The 19,057-nt window shown below is 47.9% G+C and overlaps 1 protein-coding gene across 2 annotated transcripts in view; it reads left to right on the plus strand.

The window, feature by feature from the left end:
• The first annotated feature begins 11,265 nt into the window (after window positions 1-11,265).
• FAM98C (family with sequence similarity 98 member C) overlaps window positions 11,266-19,057 on the plus strand; it is a 38,327-nt gene continuing 30,535 nt past the window's right edge. For both annotated transcript variants that reach the window (XR_014221731.1, XM_082231290.1), the window contains exons 1-6: window positions 11,266-11,425; window positions 15,083-15,219; window positions 16,558-16,692; window positions 17,362-17,549; window positions 17,791-17,874; window positions 18,048-18,164. Coding sequence is in view for 1 of the 2 variants with exons in the window: in XM_082231290.1 (XP_082087416.1) it covers window positions 11,403-11,425; window positions 15,083-15,219; window positions 16,558-16,692; window positions 17,362-17,549; window positions 17,791-17,874; window positions 18,048-18,164 (684 nt within the window). In the remaining variant the exon portion in view is untranslated. The remainder of the gene's footprint in view (window positions 11,426-15,082; window positions 15,220-16,557; window positions 16,693-17,361; window positions 17,550-17,790; window positions 17,875-18,047; window positions 18,165-19,057) is intronic.

Here is a 19,057-nt window from a genome sequence, read left to right on the forward strand (position 1 = left end):
GCCCAGGCAAAACAAGGATCTGCACTCAGATCTTTTCTAGCTTGTCAACAATCAGATCCAGACCTGGTTGTTGTTGTTTTTTTGAAAAAAGAAAATATTTGGGAAGATTTCCCCCAATCTGTTAATTGCTGGTTTTCTTCAACTGGAAATTAAAGGGGAAGAATACTGCCATTTCGAAAGCATATTCCCGTTTTTACATTTCCACTGCAGAAACTGATAAGGGGAGTCAAAAGAAAGACTTGACCCGAGTAATCTGCATTTCAGGGTTGGATGAGATGAACTTTCTGGGTCCCTTCCAAGCAGGCCCGTCTTACCCATTGAGGCTAGCGGCGCAGGGCACCAGGGCGCCAAATTCTGAAGGGTGCCAGGCGAGAGTCCGGGGAACACCGAACGAGCGCACTGAGTGAGCAAGGCTGCATGCGCTGCTCCCGCCGAATGTCAGCTCGGTTTTTTACCTTTTAGCCTGTGTTGTAAACAAAAATTGCCCTTTTTCCCTTATGGGGTATCCAAGAGCCCATACAGAGTCCTTACATAGGTTCCCTATTGGTAGGAGAGAATAACAGAGGCCAACCAGAGAATATTGAGAAGCAAAGCAGCTAGTCAGCCTGATCTTTATTGATCTGTTGCAACAGGGTGCTCCCCTCATCCGCAGGAGAGAGGAGGAACCCAGAAAAATGGCGTGCAAGGCCTTATAAAGACTTTTGAAATTCCCACCCTGTAGATCAAGACCACCCCCAGAAACATCATGCATACATCACAGAAGGGGTGTAACCTAAGACCACCCCTCAGATACATCACACCTACATCACAGAAAAGGCGGTCTAAACAGAAATTTGAATGTTGTTTTTCTCCTGTCCTTGATTATCTCCAGTCTGGATTGCCTGGGTAGCCTGGCCAGTCTTTTGTAATGTTAAATACAGTGGTGCCCCGCAAGACGAATGCCTCGCAAGACGGAAAACTCGCTAGACGAAAGAGTTTTCCGTTTTGGAGGTGCTTCGCAAAACGAATCTCCTATGGGCTTGCTACGCAAGACGACAATGTCTTGCGAGTTCCTGCTGGTTTTTTTCCTTCCCCCCCTTTTTCTAAGCCGCTAAGCCGCTTATCAGCTGATCCGATCAGCAGATAAGCCGCTAAAAGACGCTAATAGCGCTAATCCGCTAATCCGTCAATGGGCTTGCTTCGCAAGACGAAAAAACTGCTAGACGAAGAGAATCACAGAACGGATTCTTTTCGTCTTGCGAGGCACCACTGTACTTAGTTCCTGGGCCACGTCACAGGCTCACACCCTATTCAAACACAGACATACCCTTAAGACAGGATTTGTGAAGGAAAAGACAATGGGGAGGCTTTTCACTTTGACCTTGCAGAGAAAACATTTGCTCAGTTTAGGAATCAAAATGGCTTCAGGTCGGTCTTCCTGTGCTGATCTATGTACGTGCGGTTATGAACATTAGCATATATCTAAGACCTCAAAATTCCTATCACACCTGCAGGCGCCGAATTCTGCGGGGCACCAGAAGGCTAAAAGGGAAAAAACCGAGCCGGCACTTGGCGGGAGCGGCACATGTGCCCTCGCTCACTCGGCGCAGGCCCGCTCGCTCGGTGTGCTGCCTGCCGTGGCCACTGCAGGAGGTTCTGCGTCCAGCCTCTGCCTCTTCCCCACCGGAGGAGCCACCAGCCCTAAAAAAAAGGTCAATTCTGGGAAAGGCGGGCGCCAGAGGGATCTTTGCACCACGGCGCTGGATATGCGTAAGACGGCCCTGTTTCTAAGTCTACCATTTGGTAATTCTATGAACCAGATGTTTTTGGAGGCCAAGGTTAGCTTGAGAGTTTAGGTGGTTTTCTCGGTCACTGCAGAAAAGTACAGAAAGCAAATCAAAGCCAGAGAAGAGACGATTCGAAGCATTTATCCCTTTTTCTTTCGTTCTTGCACACAGAAAACCAATCACCGGTTTAGAGATTCCTTAGGACGCAGGGCTTTCTCTGTAACCCGTTGGAAGCTTTAAGAAATGTAAAAAGGAAATGTGAATCTATGTACTTGCTGGTTTGCTTTTAAGTGGTAAACGTTGGGGGCGTTATGGGATGTGCAATCCATCTTAGGAGTGAATGGAACCGGAACTACATTTCCCAGGATGCACTTGTCTTGGCAGACCACACTACCCTTGATATATAAAAAGTGGCAAAGCTCTCGTTTTTCTTAACGCCGGAAAAGTAACGTCGGATAACTATGGTTTGGTGCAAGATATAGTAATGCTCTTTTACTAGGGATGCTTACACAGACAGGGTTCGGTTTACAGGGTACACGGCTGCCTTGCTCCCCATATTTTAAGTTATTTTCCTTTAGTCTGTATGTGTGCGAGTTTGTGTGTGCAAACTTTTTCTAAGTCTTTAATTCTGAGACTGAGCTGGACAAAAGGGGATGACAGCTTATACAAAACAAAACAAAAAGGTGCTATGCCAATCTGGGAGGGGGAAAACAGACATGAGGAGTTTCCAATTTAATTGAATTTATAGATCCTTCCCTAGGTGTAATGGTGGATAAGTGTATGAGGTTTCTAGATGAGACATATCCCACTTCTTGCACCAATTATGGGAGGTCAGCATGGTTTCATTTCAACTACATTTTATCAGCTACTCAATTTTCTTGGGGAAATAATGAATTTTGACAGATGCCAAACAAAGTTTATTAAACAAGCAAACACGTTCCTGTTTCATCCTGATGATAGCATCAGTATTTATTTCTGGACAGGAAATTTATTGCTACAGTCCCGTATTTTCATCTCAGTCATTTTGCTATAGGTTCCCATTTTACTGACTGAGAAACTGAGGCAGAGCCACAGAGCAGAAAATTAAAGTGTTGGTAAGAAAACAGGGACTGTGTAATACTAAATAGATACAGACGAGAGGGGGGGGGTTAAATCACTTGGCAGGCTACCTTAGCAGAGGTTTCCTGTTAAAAATAAGAAATAAAAACCCTCTTTGAGCCTCTCAACCAACCACCAAGGAAGGGAATGCCACCGTCACACCCCCAAAAACACCGTCACTCAAAGAGGAGCCTTAAACCAGAAATCTTGCCGAGGGTCTATTTTGAGGGACCTGTGTGAATGGAATGCTACCGAATTTCTCAAAATGTGTGAATTGCAATGCATTTGAGAACTTACCAAATCCATGAATGTTGATGCCACGCGTATGCAGAAACCCAAAAGGGTGTTTTGAGTTGTGTGAAAAACACCCTAAAAGCACGTGGGCATAAAAACATACAAAGGCACTGGGTATTGCCATAGGGTCAGTTTCACGCCCTGTCAAATACGGAAGACAGATTTCTAAACATTTTTAATGCTAATTTTTAAAAAATTGCTGCTGCTTCCTGTGTGCTCATAAAGTGTTGCTAAGCAGTTGCCCGTAAGCAACCCTCCCTAAGACAACAGGGCAGGGGGCAGCAAAGTTTTTGTGGCTTGGGCCAGTTCACGGTCCCACAGACGCCGCAGTAGGCTGGTGTGTGTACGCACACATGCGCAAATGCTATTTCTGGCACAGTGGAGGCGTACATAGCTTCCCATTGGCTGCAGGAAGCTCCTGCAGCCAATGGGAAGCCAGCCAGCGTCGTGGAAGGCGGTCCCCACTCTGTTCTGCGCTGGTTTAGCACAGCGCACAGGAACCAACCTAATAATAGTAATAATAATAATAATAATTTTATTTATACCCCGTCCTCCCCAGCCAAGACCGGGCTCAGGGTGGCTAACAACCAATAATAAAAACAAGTTGATTAAAATACAATTTAAAAAAAAACAAGATTAAAATACAACATTAAAATGCAGCCTCTTCACAGGAGGGGAAAGGAAAAAGAAAGAGGGGGAGGGAATCAAACTGATTCTAAGCCAAAGGCCAGGCGGAACAACTCTGTCTTGCAGGCCCTGCGGAAAGAAATCAGATCCCGCAGGGCCCTGGTCTCAAGAGACAGAGCGTTCCACCAGGCTGGAGCCAGTGTTGAAAAGGCCCTGGCTCTGGTTGAGGCTAATCTAACTTCCTTAGGGCCCGGGACCTCTAGGGTGTTGCTATTTATGGACCTTGAGGCTCTCCGTGGCGCATACTGGGAGAGGCGGTCCTGTAGGTACGAGGGTCCTAGGCCGCGAAGGACTTTAAAAATCAAAAGATCAAAACCAGCACCTTAAATCTGACCCTGTACTCCACCGGGAGCCAGTGCAGCTGGAAAAGCACTGGGTGAATATGCTCCCATGGCAGAGACCCTGTGAGGAGCCTCGCTGCAGCATTCTGCACCCGCTGGAGTTTCTGGGACAGCTTCAAGGGCAGCCCTGCGTAGAGCGAATTACAGTAGTCAAGCCTGGAGGTGACTGTCGCATGGATCACTGTGTCTAGGTCGGGGTGGGAAAGGTACGGGACCAACTGCTTGATGCGGCGAGGGTGGAAAAATGTCGCCTAGTGGGTGGCGGGGGTCCATGGGCCGGTTAAACGACCATGGGCCTTAGGATGCCGACCCCTGCAATAGGGTGTGCTTTAAGGCTTGTTGCAAATGAGGAATCCTAAACAGCTGCCTCTGGCCCTAGAGGGTGGAAATATTTGCTGGGGCTCAAGTTGCCAGAGCACCACCACCCTCTGTTGGCACAAACCACCCAGAGGCAAAGGCCCCCTGCCCCGAAGAGCTTACAGTCAAAACGTTAGGACAGGTTTAAGGGGCCTTTACAGGAAAGGACCTGTGTTTGTGGTCTTCCCAAATCCCAGAATTGGCGCTGCCAGTCCCTCCCATTGATGAACCGGCTCCTGGTCATTTCAACGACGTTTGCATGGGATGAATTGTGCCCTGTGGATTAGATCTTTCTTTTCTCCTGCTCCATCTGCCATCCCAGGGTGTCAAAAGCAACTCATCCCATCCCTTCTCTCAGCTCTGCCTCTTGTTCCATTTTCAAATTTCATACCGGCGTCCAGGGCCAAATGGCTAGTGGCTGGAGTCCTTGCATGTGTGCGTGTGGGTTTTGAAAGTTTGCACTTAGGATCGGGCTCCACAGCTGCGAACGCAAAACCATGGGCAGAGGGCGTATCAACGAGTATTATATCGTGTTGCCTGGGGTTGTTTTCATTCTGTTTTATATACTTAAAAGGAGGGGGTTAAAGGAAACCAAAACAGATGAACGTGGGGGTGGGGGGGTGGGGGATTACTATTACAACCATAATCCTAATTACAAGGAATTTCTTGCGGTTGCCAATTTGATTCCCCACCTCCACCTCACCGTTTTAAGTATTTTATCACATTTGTATATTCAATATTGTAATTTCTGTGTATTTAAAAAAAAAAAAAGATTTTAAAAAGAGCGGTACTGAGGACACTGGAAGAGAATGCTCTGTTATTAAAAATATGTACTTTGTAAATTAAAAAAACACACAGAGAGAGACAGAGAGAAACAGAGACAGAAAAACAGCCTGGTGTTCAGTTCTTTTCTTCTTCTCGTAGGGTGAGGAGGGTGTGGCTGGTTTTTCTAATTCCTTTAAAAAAATAAATAAATTGGTGGCCATCGTGGGGTATTTACAGTGTAGTATTTACAATGCAGTCACACAAAAAATGCATAGATAGATACATGATCGGAGCTGAAGCTCAGAGTTTTCCTATGGGCTTGCTAGAGAGAATACTGAGATAGAATCCCACTGTGTATATCTAACAAATATATCCTCTCATAGCATCTATAAAAAGGTAAAGGGACCCCTGACCATTACGTCCAGTTGTGGCTGACTCTGGGGTTGCGGTGCTCATCTCGCTTTATTGGCCGAGGGAGCCGGCGTACAGCTTCTGGGTCATGTGGCCACATGACTAAGCCGCTTCTGGCGAACCAGAGCAGCACATGGAAACGCGTTTACCTTCCCGTCGGAGTGGTACCTATTTATCTACTTGCACTTTGATGTGCTTTCGAACTGCTAGGTTGGCAGGAGCAGGGACCAAGCAACGGGAGCTTACCCCGTCATGGGGATTCGAACCGCCAACCTTCTGATCGGCAAGTCCTAGGCTCTGTGGTTTAACCCACAGCGCCACCCGCGTCCCCCATAGCATCTATACACATCCCTATAATAGAGTGCACAAGGAAGAGGAAATATTATCTCATCCACTGTGTCATGTGTATTGGGTTGCAGGTTCCTATCCTATTAATTGGAATTAATAGCCCTAAGTCATGGCCATTAATATCAATGAGTATACAGTGGTACCTTGGTCAATTTGACTCCCGAAACAGTTCGAAAACCTAGTTGCGGCTTCCGATTGGCTGCAGGAGCTTCCTGCACTCAATCGGAAGCCGCGTCGGACGTTCAGCTTCCGAAAAACGTTCGCAAACCAGAACACTTCCGGGTTTGTGGCGTTTGGGATCCGATTTGTTTGTGAGTCAAGCCTACCACTGTACTCTGTGATTAATGTTGGATACAACCCAGTTTCACATACAGTGGTACCTCAGGTTAAGTACTTAATTCATTCCGCAGGTCCGTTCTTAACCTAAAACTGTTCTTAACCTGAAGCACCACTTTAGCTAATGGGGCCTTCTGCTGCCGCCACGCCGCCGGAGCACGATTTCTGTTCTCATCCTGAAGCAAAGTTCTTAACCCAAGGTAATATTTCTGGGTTAGCGGAGTCTGTAACCTGAAGCGTATGTAACCTGAAGCATATGTAACCCGAGGTACCACTGTATTTGGCACTTTTAGAGAGTGAGGCTACATCCAGACATTTCACTCTGGAAACTGTACTTGACCCCTCACATGACTACAATTCCCAGCGCCCTTAACAAACTCCAGTTCCCAGGTTTCTGTTGCGGGTGGCGCAATGTGCTTTAAAAATATGGTACGTGCACAGCCTATGGCTGCAATCCTAACTCCACTCACCTGGGATTCAGACCCATGGAATCCGCTAAGTCTTTGCCTCAAAAAGAAGGCAAAGACTCGCTTATCTCTTCTTTATCTTGTAACATTTAAAACTCTTAAACCTTCCTCCTTCGCCACCCCCAGAACCTGGGCAGATGGGGTGCAGCTGACATTCCCTTGGTGCAGAGTAGCATAGTGCCACGAAAGACTTTAATGTCACCAGCCAGCCTTGCAAACAAATCCGTACATGTTACTAGTCCCCAAGAAAATGGTATTTACAGCACTTAGAAGACTAACAAAGTTTACTATGTACAGATAGGTAGCCGTGTTGGTCTGCCATAGTCAAAATAAAAAAATTCCTTCCAGTAGCACCTTAAAGACCAACTAAGTTAGTTCTTGGTATGAGCTTTCGTGTGCATGCACACTTCTTCAGATACACTGAAACAGAAGTTGCCAGATCCTTCTATATAGTGAGAAGGTGGGGAGAGGTCTTACAGGAAAAGGCAAGGGGTGAGAAGGTGCCTTGCCTTTTCCTGTAAGACATATTACAGTGGTTAAGAGTCGTCAACAGGCTCATCTCAGCTATCTGCCAATCTCCCATTCCCACCACCCTCCTGAGTAATACCCCTCCCCACCTTCTCACTATATAGAAGGATCTGGCAACTTCTGTTTCAGTGTATCTGAAGAAGTGTGCATGCACACGAAAGCTCATACCAAGAACTAACTTAGTTGGTCTTTAAGGTGCTACTGGAAGGAAAGTTTACTATGGCATAGGCTTCCCCTTTATTGGATGAATGGCATGCAAAATAGTGGGGGATTGTAAGCAGTGCCGTCAGAAATGTAAAGGTACAACAACTGACCGCTCAATTAAGCAGCCTTCTGTCAGTTGTTTTTTGGGGGGGTTACTACAACTCCCATCAGCCCCAGGGTAACATGGGATCTGTAGTCCCATACAAAAGCACCCTGTTGGTCAAGGCTGAATTGTTTATTATTAAATCTGTATACTGACCTTCATCCAAAGAGCGAAACATAAAATATAGCAAGAATGAATGCAGCAACAATGGGTGATTTGGTAATTCTAAGCTAATGAACCTCCATAGTGGGTCAAGGAACAGTTGCTGGTCCTCCCCCGAGCAGACCCACTGAATGGACATTATTAACTTAGGGCAGTGGTTCTCAAATGTTTTTCTCTGGGCCACACATTCAGAATAAAAATTTGCTTGCACCGATTTGCTACACTGATTTTTTAATAACATCAAATACAATTACTTTATAATATGATCATGGGATACCCAGAAACCATAAAACACTGCAGCTACGTAAGAAAGGGAAGCATTCCCAAAATATATAAACAAGCCTCTTAAGTATGTATACAAACTCAGCAAGAAGTACGAGCCAGCTTTTGCCAGGTAATCTAATTTATATTAGGTCTAATCTGAGATAAACTCTCATCTCCTCATCAACACAAATGAGCCTTTCTCTTTTCTGATCTTTCATATTTGTCAAGAGTTGAAAAGCCCTGTTCTCAACAGTATGCCGTGGAGAACTGTGGAAGAATAGGCAATGATCGTGAAGAGAGGCATGGATACTGTTTCTGGTTGTATATCCAAAAATAAAAATTATTTTGATACTCTGCTATACTAGGTAAAGGTAAAGTACTGAAATGTTTAAATGTAACCTTGATTGTCTTTGGATCTTCCTACCACACTCTTTGAGAACCACTGACTGAGGCTCATGAATTTCAGTGGATCTACTCGTGAGTAGTACCTAGTTAGGTACAGCCCATTGTCTCCATGCAGACCCAGATGACTAGAACTTCACAATGCATTGCATCACCCAGCAGTTTCAGCTCAGGAAGGAAGCCCATTGTCCTAGAAATCTTCCCTTTCCTCATGTGTAACCACCTTCATACCCTCCAACATTTCTCTGGCGGAAACAGGGACGTCCCATTACATAAGGATAATTTTACTATTTATACCCCACGCATCTCATTGGGTTGTCTCAGCTACTCTGGGCAGCTTCCAACATATATAAAAACATACAAAGGTATTTCAGAAATAGACTGGAAAGAGAAGCTGCTGAATTGCAACTCATTACCAAACTTAAAACCATGGAGAGACCTGGTCTGAACAAAGACATTGGATTCTTATCTCATTATACATGACTAAGCCATTTCTCACCTTCTCACCCCTTGCCTTTTCCTGTAAGACCTATTGCAGTCGTTAAGAGTCGTCAACAGGCTCATCTCAGCTATCTGCCAATCTCCCATTCCCACCACCCTTCTGAGTAATACCCCTCCCCACCTTCGCACTATATAGAAGGATCTGGCAACTTCTGTTTCAGCGTATCTGAAGAAGTGTGCATGCACACGAAAGCTCATACCAAGAACTAACTTAGTTGGTCTTTAAGGTGCCACTGGAAGGAATTTTTTTATAAAAACATAATAAAACATGGAACATTAAAAAACCTTCCCCATACAGGATTGCCTTCAGACAGCTCGGGGGGTTTGGCTACCTCCATACCCTCCCAACATTTCTCCAATGAAAATAGGGACGTCCTAAGGAAAAGCGGGACATTTCGGAATCAAATCAGAAACCGGGACAGCTTCTCTAAATCAGGAACGTCCCTGGAAAATAGGGACACTTGGAGGGCTGCACTTTCAGATGAGGAGAGGAGCATCCTGGTACAAAACAGGGGACACAACAGGATTTTGCCACTAACACACCGAATCCAACCAAAGCACACACACACTTGAGGAGTACATATTACTTTTTATGTATTGAATTTGTATACCGCCCTTCACCCAAAGATCGCAGGGTGGTTCACAACATAAAAATACAAAATGGAAGCACAAAATACATCATAAAGCAAAAGCAAAACTAGCCAGTAATACAGGGGGATGGGGGTGCTTGGACTACTGCAATGCGCTCTACGTGGGGCTACCTTTGAAGGTGACCCGGAAACTACAACTAATCCAGAATGCGGCAGCTAGACTGGTGACTGGGAGCGGCCACCGAGACCACATAACACCGGTCTTGAAAGACCCACATTGGCTCCCAGTACGTTTCCGAGCACAATTCAAAGTGTTGGTGCTGACCTTTAAAGCCCTAAACAGCCTCAGTCCAGTATACCTGAAGGAGCATTTCCACCCCCATTGTTCTGCCCAGATACTGGGGTCCAATGCCGAGGGCCTCTTGACGGTTCCCTCCCTGCGAGAAGCCAAGTTACAGGGAACCAGGCAGAGGGCCTTCTCGGTAGTGGCACCCGCCCTCCCACCAGATGTCAAAGAGAAGAACAACTACCAGACTTTTAGAAGACATCTGAAGGCAGCCCTGTTTAGTGACGCTTTTAATGTTTGATGTATTACAGTATTTTAATATTTAGTTGGAAGCCGCCCCAAGTGGCTGGGGAAGCCCAGCCAGATGGGCGGAATATAAATAAATTATTTAATAATAAATAAAAAAGTAGCTATCTAATATTTAAAATAAAAAAATTCCTTCCAGTAGCACCTTAAAGACCAACTAAGTTAGTTCTTGGTATGAGCTTTCGTGTGCATGCACACTTCTTCAGATACACATTTTTATTTTTAAAAAACATCTGAAGGCTGCCCTGTTTAGGGAAGTTTTTAATATGTAATGCTGTATTGTTTTTAACATTTGATTGGAAGCCGCCCAGAGTGGCTGGGGAAAGTCAGCCAGACGGGCGGGGTATAAATAATAAATTATTATTATTATTATTTTATTCATCCATCCATCCATCCTGTGGAATTCAGCAGCAAGGCCTTATAACGGAGGCGAATCCATCTGCACATGCTCAGTGGCATTTTGACCTTGAAGTGTGAGTGTGGGTGCGAGATCTCTGCACGTGCTCAGAGGCAACCAGCCCAGGGCTGCTGCTTGGCTTGCATTTAAAAAGAATCCGCACAGAGAGAGCAGGCGGGCAGCCTCGGATGCAAATCTCAGCGGCGCCCGCATCCGCCACCCTGCAAAGCGCACCTGGAGAGGACAGGTGGCGGCGGGAGGGAATTCCCTCCGCAGGCCACGCCCCCTGCTCCTTCGAAGGCAAATAAGATCGGGCGCCGCCGATGCGCCAGGCTCTGATTGGTCGGCGAGTTGGACTTTGATCTCCACGCGCGTCTGGCGAGTTGCCATAGAGACGGAACGTAACGAGGAGCTTTAACAGGCTGGATACAGAGGCGGCCTCCTGATTGGCCGAGGACTGGGCCGTGCGGGGGAGGAGGGAGAGGAGGAGGAGGAGGAGGAAAGGGAATGGGCGGGCGCTCGGTTGCTATGAGAGCCGTCAGCCAATATGTAGTGAGGCGAGCCTTCGACGTGGTGGGCGGGGACATGTCCGAGTCACAACGGAGGTGGTGCGGGGGGGGCGGGGATAATATTCTCCTGCTCCAATGGCGGAGCTCACCGGCTGGGCGGCTCAGCCAATGAAAAGCGCCGCCTCTGGTTCTGGGCCCGACCAACCGGCGCGAAGCGGAACAGCTCGCCGGGCTTCGGGTCTGCGCGTGCGCGAGGTGACAGGTTGGTTCCAGCGGAGGCATGGAGGGAGACGCGGCCCGCGGGTAAGAGGTTCGCGGGCGGAAAGAGGTTGGGGGGCACGTGAGGAGGCAGTTGGGGAAGGAAAGAAGCTCTGGGGTTTGTGGGGGACACGTGAGGGAGAAGGGACAGGGCTTCGGGGTGGGGAAGGGGAAAACAGGTTCGGGGGCGCACCCGGAGGGAGCAGGGGGGCAGAGGAATTGGGGCAACCGCAGAGGCGGCTGAGGTAGGAAAGGGTTTGGGGAAGGGGAAAGAGTTGGCAGAGCAGGAGGTTCTTAATTTTCAGGGTCCTGGGTTCGAGTCCCAAGTTGGGCAAAAGAATCTTGCATTGCAGGGTTCTTGAGTCAGGTAAGTACAGTGGTGCCCCGCAAGGCGAACGCCTCGGAAGACGAAAAACCCGCTAGACGAAGGCGTTTTTCGTTTTCTTAGCCGCTTCGCAAGATGCATTTCCCTATGGGCTTGCTTCGCAAAACGAAGCTTGCCCCGCCAGCTCCGGGGATAGCGGGGAAGCGCAGCGCGTCTTCCCCGCTGTCCCCGGACCTCTTTTGAACCAAGGGGCAGCAACGGGGAGAAGCGATTCTCCCCGCTGCCCCTTCCCTTGCTTTAAAACAGGTCCGGGGACAGAGGGGAAGGCGCGCAGCGCTTCCCCTCTGTCCCCAGACGGTCTCCATAGGAACACATTGATTGATTTTCAATGCATTCCTATGGGAAACCGTGCTTCGCAAGAAGAAAAAACTTGCGGAACGAATTAATTTCATCTTGCGAGGCACCACTGTAGCTCTGTTGATCTGACGCAGACCATATATATATAAATATAAATATATTAAATAAAATAAAATATATTGTCCAGTAGCACCTTAGAGACCAACTATGTTTGTTCTTGGTATATCTGAAGAAGTGTTGAAAGCACATGAAAGCTTATACAGTGGTACCCTGGGTTAAGAACTTAATTCGTTCCGGAGGTCCATTCTTAACCCGAAGCACCACTTTAGCTAATGGGGCCTCCCGCCGCCGCCGTTCTTTCTGTTCTCATCCTGAAGCAAAGAACCTGAGGTACTATTTCTGGGTTAGCGGAGTCTGTAACCAGAAGCGCCTGTAACCTGAAGCGTCTGTAACCTGAGGTACCACTGTACCAAGAACAAACTTAGCTGGTCTCCAAGGTGCTACTGGACAATTTATTTTTTTATTCTTATATTTTGCATTGCAGGGGGTTGGACTAGATGACCCTGGGGTCCCTATCTCAACCTACAATTCTGTGCTTCTAGTTTTGAGGGCACACCTAGAAAGAGAGGTCCTGGGGCTCTCCCCTCCTCAGCCACACCCCCTCACCAGCTTTGCCCCACTTCCCGCCTCTGATATTTGCATGGCTGGAATGGAGGAAAGTGTCCCAACTTTTTGCCTCCAGACCCACCAATCATTGGCCAGGCCGGTGCTTGGGGTGGGAGCTGAGGGAAGGGAACGAGGGAGGGGTCAACAGTGACTGCTTTACAGCAAAAGAAGAAAGGTCCCTGCTGCAAGGCGCTTGCAGCCAGAATTTGGCACTGGGAGAGAGCAGAGAGAGGGAAAAGTTAATGCTCTCTGTGTGTCAGCCAGTGAAGCTTTGTATAGTTGGTGAGCCCGGTCTGCAAGGGGATGTCAAAATTGGGTTTGAAGAGGAAGGAGGCAGCATGTTTGTGAGCCTGTTTTCTGTGTGGTCAGCTGCTGAAGCCATTCAGGAATGCAAGGAGCAAGCCTCCCTGTGAGCCTGTTTTCCGGAACCTGAAGCTGGTTTTAGTGTCTATGCACCAAATGTAAGAAGTCAAAACAGTGTCATCTTCCTTCCTTCCTTTTCTCCCCCTCTCTCCCCCTCCCCTACCTATTTCTGTTACCGGTTAAGGACAGTAGTTGTGTTAGGGGTGTGTTGTTGACCTGAGGGCTGCCTTCTTTGACGGGCAGCCTTCCACGGACTGTGTGCCAGTCTTGGGCAGGGCAGGAGGCAAAAGCTGTGCAGGTGGATGGGTGCGGCTCTCACCTTTACCCAGGTGGCTACATTCCAGACACACCCAAGCATACCTGTCTGTTTGCTACCCAGGCAAGTTATCGTAATTCAGAGACCCATTCCTACCTGGAAACAGTAGTCAAGGGGGATATTGTGAGGGGGAGGCAGCCAGTGGATCTCTATCCCAGCACCAAGGAGTTGCAACATTAGCATATTGCCACTTTACATACTGCTCAAATCGGCAGTAGATGGTTAGCAGCCAGGCACACTGATGTTTCCTCCAACACAGTCGCCCCCCACGCAATGTGTCCATTATTTAATTTCCAAAGTGGGAAGTTTTGGGGGCTCAGTCCTGCTGGGATTTGCATTCTCTGTTCTGGAAAACCTGTGTTGGACCCCTTCCGATGTGCGGAATAATAATAATAATAATAATAATTTATTATTTATACCCCGCCCATCTGGCTGGGCTTCCCCAGCCACTCTGGGTGGCTTCCAAAAGAATATTAAAATACTATAATACATCAAACATTAAAAGCTTCCCGAAACAGGGCTGCCTTCAGATGTCTTCTAAAAGCCTGGTAGTTGTTGTTCTCTTTGACATCTTTGGGAGGGTGTTCCACAGGGAAGGCGCCACTACTGAGAAGGCCCTCTGCCTGGTTCCCTGTAACTTGGCTTCTCGCAGTGAGGGAACTGCCAGAAGGCCCTCGGTACTGGACCTCAGTGTCCGGGTAGAACGATGGGGGTGGAGACGCTCCTTCAGAGCGTGGAAATGGAGTATTACTCGGGTGCAGCTGTGAGAGGATCAGGGAGAGGAACGTGGTGGCGCTGGTTGTTGGGTCTCTTCGAATTAAGAGGCCTTTTAGGAACATATACAGATTTGAGCCGTTGGGTCAGTTGTATACAGCCTTTCTGCCAATGCGGAAATTGCAGCTTGACATAGCAGCTTGCAGCAACCTTCCCTGACCTGTTGCCATTTATCGTGCAAAACACTTGGTGAAGGCTGGTTTAGAAGAAGGGTGGGTTCAGTACTAGGGGCTGCTACCTCTGTGCACATTGCTTGCCAATCCTGCCAAGCCCCGCCCCCTGACAGCACCCTCAAGCCCCATATCCTCACAGCTCCTGTGTCCTTCTATCCCTGCTTTCTTCAACTTTATGCTGCTGTTTAAAACCACCCTTTTACAACCTTCTTTCTTTTCCCATCCCCTCCCATGGCTTCGTGCAAATCCAGGGTTGTGACGTGGCGCTACCTATTCTCCAATGGGAACTGCGTGATGACAACTTTACATTTTACTTATACGGTATAGGAAGAAGGGGGGTGGAACCAAGCATGTAAATAAAATCTCCTTTCTTTCCTCCCCCTCTTTCCTTTTTCCTTTCTCCTTCTGTGATGGAACTCCTGTTTGGGGACTTCCCTGGCTTTTTTCTGGCCCACATAGGACCAGTCTGGATAGTTGGCCTTGGTGAAGACTTGACATTTTCATCCCCAAAAAAGTTTTTGATTTGAGTTCCTATTGAAACGAGGCTGCATTTTAATGTTGTATTTTAATCTTGTTTTTAAGTTGTATTTCAATCTATTGTTTTTATATCTGGTGTTAGCTGTCCTGAGCCCGGTCTTGGCTGGGGAGGGCGGGGTATAAATAATAATAATAATAATAATTATTATTATTATTATTATTAATTACTATTATTTCTCTCTTGCACTCAGGTGCCTGTCGATGGACGGCTTTGCTCGGGCAGCTGAAGCCGGTGTCTCCAGCCCTGAGTTCACAGCTCTCTGCTCATGGCTGGTTTCCGAGCTCCGCAGCCTTTGCCCGCTCGAAGAGGACGTGAATCCCACTTGTGGTAGGTAACCTGGCTTTGTGGGGAGATATGAATGCAGCAAACATTTTCTCAGGCAAGAGCTAAAGGAAGCAAGGGGGGGGGGAGGAGTGTGTGAGTCAGCCTAGTCCCCACAAGGAATCCCCCACCCCACCGGGCTGATAACATCTGAGAAGCAAATGTAATGTACCCCAGAGTCTGTGGGGTTTCATTAGCTGGCCTCTGGGTGGTTCACCCATGGAACTGCTTGCTGCAAGGTCCTGTTGCTCCAGCCCATCACTTCGATAAAAAGCGTCAAGATCATCAAGGGAGCTTCTAGCATACTGGAACTGGAGAGGGAGGTTGGAGGGGCAGAGAATGCCCCTGGAGGGATGGTCATATTGGCTAGTACCGAGGACAACCCTTTCATCTGGCTGGGTCAGGATGGTATGTGGATGAGGGACCAACTCCCTTCTCTTGAGGGGGCCCAATTAGTGCCATTGCCTTCCATTAAGAGTTTGGGTGTAATCCTTGACGCCTCCCTTTCCATGGAGGCGCAGGTTACAGCAACAGCCAAGGCGACATTTTTTCGCCGCATCAAGCAGTTGGTTCCTTACCTTTCCCACCCCGACCTGGCCACAGTGATCCATGCGATGGTCACCTCTAGGCTTGACTTCTGTAATTCGCTCTACCCTTGAAGCTGTCCCAGAAACTCCAGCGGGTGCAGAATGCTTCAGCGAGGCTCCTCACAGGGTCTCTGCCATGGGAGCATATTCACCCAGTGCTTTTCCAGCTGCACTGGCTCCCGGTGGAGTACAGGGTCAGATTTAAGGTGCTGGTTTTGATCTTTTGATCTTTAAAGCCCTTCACGGCCTAGGACCCTCATACCTACGGGACCGCCTCTCCTGGTATGCCCCACGGAGGACCTTAAGGTCCATAAATAGCAACACCCTAGAGGTCCTGGGCCCTAAGGAATTTAGATTAGCCTCAACCAGAGCCAGGGCCTTTTCAACACTGGCTCCTGCGGGATCTGATTTCTTTCTGCAGGGCCTGTAAGACAGAGTTGTTCCGCCTGGCCTTTGGCTTAGAATCAGTTTGATTCCCTCCCCCTCTTTCTTTTTCCTTTCTCCTCCTGTGAAGAGGCTGCATCTTAATGGTTTAATGTTGTATTTTAATCTTGTTTTTTAAATTGTATTTCAATCAACTTGGTTTTATTATTGCTTGTAAGCCGCTCTGAGCCCGGTCTTGGCTGGGGAGGGCAAGGTATAAATAAAAATTATTATTATTATTATTATTATTATTATTATTATTATTATTATTATCTACTCCTTATTGAGCTGGTGTTTTAGATTTCTATCCCCAAGTGGCATTGTGTCCTTTCAGGTCCTGAGGATGCCGAGACCTTCCAGATCGAAGTGAGTGGCCTCCTTGGGGAGCTGCATTGTCCCTACTCCTCACTGACTGCGGGGGATGTAACAGCCAGGCTTAGCACCCCGGACAGGTGCCTCCAGCTCCTGTGTAAGTCCAGGCAGGAAGGGGCTTATTCCTCGGCTCATTCTGTGCAGGTGGGCTTCAGAAAAGACGTGGCTAAGAACTTCTGCTCCCATCCCTAGAAGGGGTCTGGGGATCAGTGAGTCGTGTGGGTGTGTATTAGCTCATTTTTATTTTTTAAAAAATCAATGGGAGGTCCAAAGGGCAGGAACACAAGAATGAGCCTTTTCAGTGGTGGCGGCACTTCTGGCACCATTGTTACATATTTTCATGTGTCGGAAAACATTCATTTTTAAACAGGCCTTTGGCTTTTAACAATGGCCTTTTAGAGTGGGTGGGATGTTTCCATGTGGGGTTTTTTATGTGTGGGGTTTTCTTTTGCAAGTTGCTTTTGAGTTGCCATGGCAAAAAAGGGACCAATAAATTTAATAAATAACAATAATATTTTACTTAATTAATTATATTATGGTAAGTCCTGTAACGTAATATGACAACGTTTACCGATGCAATCTAAGAATCTTAACAAATAAATAAAATGCAAATTCATTAAAAAAATAAGAAATATATATTTTACTTAATTAATTCCCAACACCCCCCTTTTTTTAAATCACCCTAGAAGCGCTTAGGTCCCCAAGGTTTATGGGGTATAAATTTAGGATGGGAACTGAATCGAGCTCTTTCTCCTTCCCTGGCAAGATTTTTTGAGCTCAGAGCTCCTGGCCGCCCGGCTGCTGGCTCGGAAGACGCCCCGTTCGCCGCCGGAAAAAGAAGACCGATCTGGCGAAGCGGTGAACGAGCTCCAACTCATCTGCCAAGCCCTGGGAATGCCGGACCTCGATCCAGGCTGCCCGGTCCATGACGCCATGGCTGACATAGAAGCCAAGGTGGGGACGCATTTGGGGCAGGACGGGGCGGCTGTTTGACTTTAGCGGGGAGGCGCTAAAGCTTAATTCTAGCTGTCTTGCTGAATGTTGAAGGCGGGGGGGGGGGGCGCTGTTCAGGGCAGTTAAAGGAATAGAAGCTCTCCCCCCCCCCACCGCTGCTTTGGCTGCACCCCAATATGCAAATTGTCTGTTTCTTTCTTTCCCCCCCCCCAAACAGCTAAACTTGTGATCTCATCCTTAGATTTCGGAGGTGCTTTCTTCACTACCCCCTGAGCACCAGCAGATGGCGCCGCTCCTAAAGGCCACGCTGACCTCTGAGGAATGGGTAGGGACAGGCCAGTAGCATTGGCACCTAACTCTCCACCACATGGATGCTTGCCCCTTCGGTCGAGACGGACAACGCAGGGATGTTGAGGGTGGTTCCAGGGTGGGTGGAAGGACAGCAAACAGCTTATGTCTCCCGCTTTCTCTTGCCCCTCTCCCAAATGAAAACACTAGGGGGCGCTGGAGGGCATACGGGACTTGCTGTGCACGGAGTATCAGTGCCGCCGACGCATGATGGCCACTCGTCTTGACGTCACCATCGAGTCCTTCCATTGGTCCGAGAGGGCAAAGGTGAGTGAGCTGGACAAGAAGGGGGCATGTGCTTTTAAAGGGCTGAATGTATTGGTGAGTGGTTGTTTTTAAGAATAGGGTAGACTTACTGGTGTTATGATTAGTACATAATAATAATAGGTAAAGGGACCGCTGACCATTAGGTCCAGTTGTGGCCGACTCTGGAGTTGCGGCGCTCATCTTGCTTTATTGGCCGAGGGATCCGGCGTACAGCTTCCGGGTCATGTGGCCAGCATGACTAAGCCGCTTCTGGTGAACCAGAGCAGCGCACGGAAATGCCGTTTACCTTCCCGCCGGAGCGGTACCTATTTATCTACTTGCACTTTGATGTGCTTTCGAACTGCTAGGTTGGCAGGAGCAGGGACCGAGCAACGGGAACTAACCCAGTCGCGGGCTTCGAACCGCCGACCTTCTGGTCAGCAAGTCCTAGGCTCTGTGGTTTAACCCACAGCGCCATCCGCGTCCCCGGTGTTACAGTTATTGCATAATAGTCATAATAATAGTAATATTTTATTTATATCCCGCCCTCCCCAGCCAAAGCTGGGCTCAGAGTGGCTAACAGTAAAAATAGCAGAGTTTACATAAAATCATAGTCAATTAATTGAAATACATTCTAAAATCAGTTCCGAATCAAATTAATTTAGGTCATGGCAACTATTGGGCTAGATTTCTCTGAAGATTACAGAAGGAGAGAGGGTGTCAGACTGTGCCTTGGCCAAAGGCCTGGTGGAACAGCTCTGTCTTGCAGGCCCTGCGGAAAGATGTCAAGTCCCGCAGGGCCCTAGTCTCTTGTGACAGAGCGTTCCACCAGATCGGGGCCACAGCCGAAAAAGCCCTGGCTCTGGTTGAGGTCAGCCTAACCTCCCTGTGGCCCGGGATCTCCAAGATGTTTT

The sequence above is a fragment of the Podarcis vaucheri genome (genome assembly GCF_965113315.1).
Source record: "Podarcis vaucheri genome assembly, chromosome: 7".
In the NCBI taxonomy this organism is placed as follows: Eukaryota; Metazoa; Chordata; class Lepidosauria; order Squamata; family Lacertidae; genus Podarcis; species Podarcis vaucheri.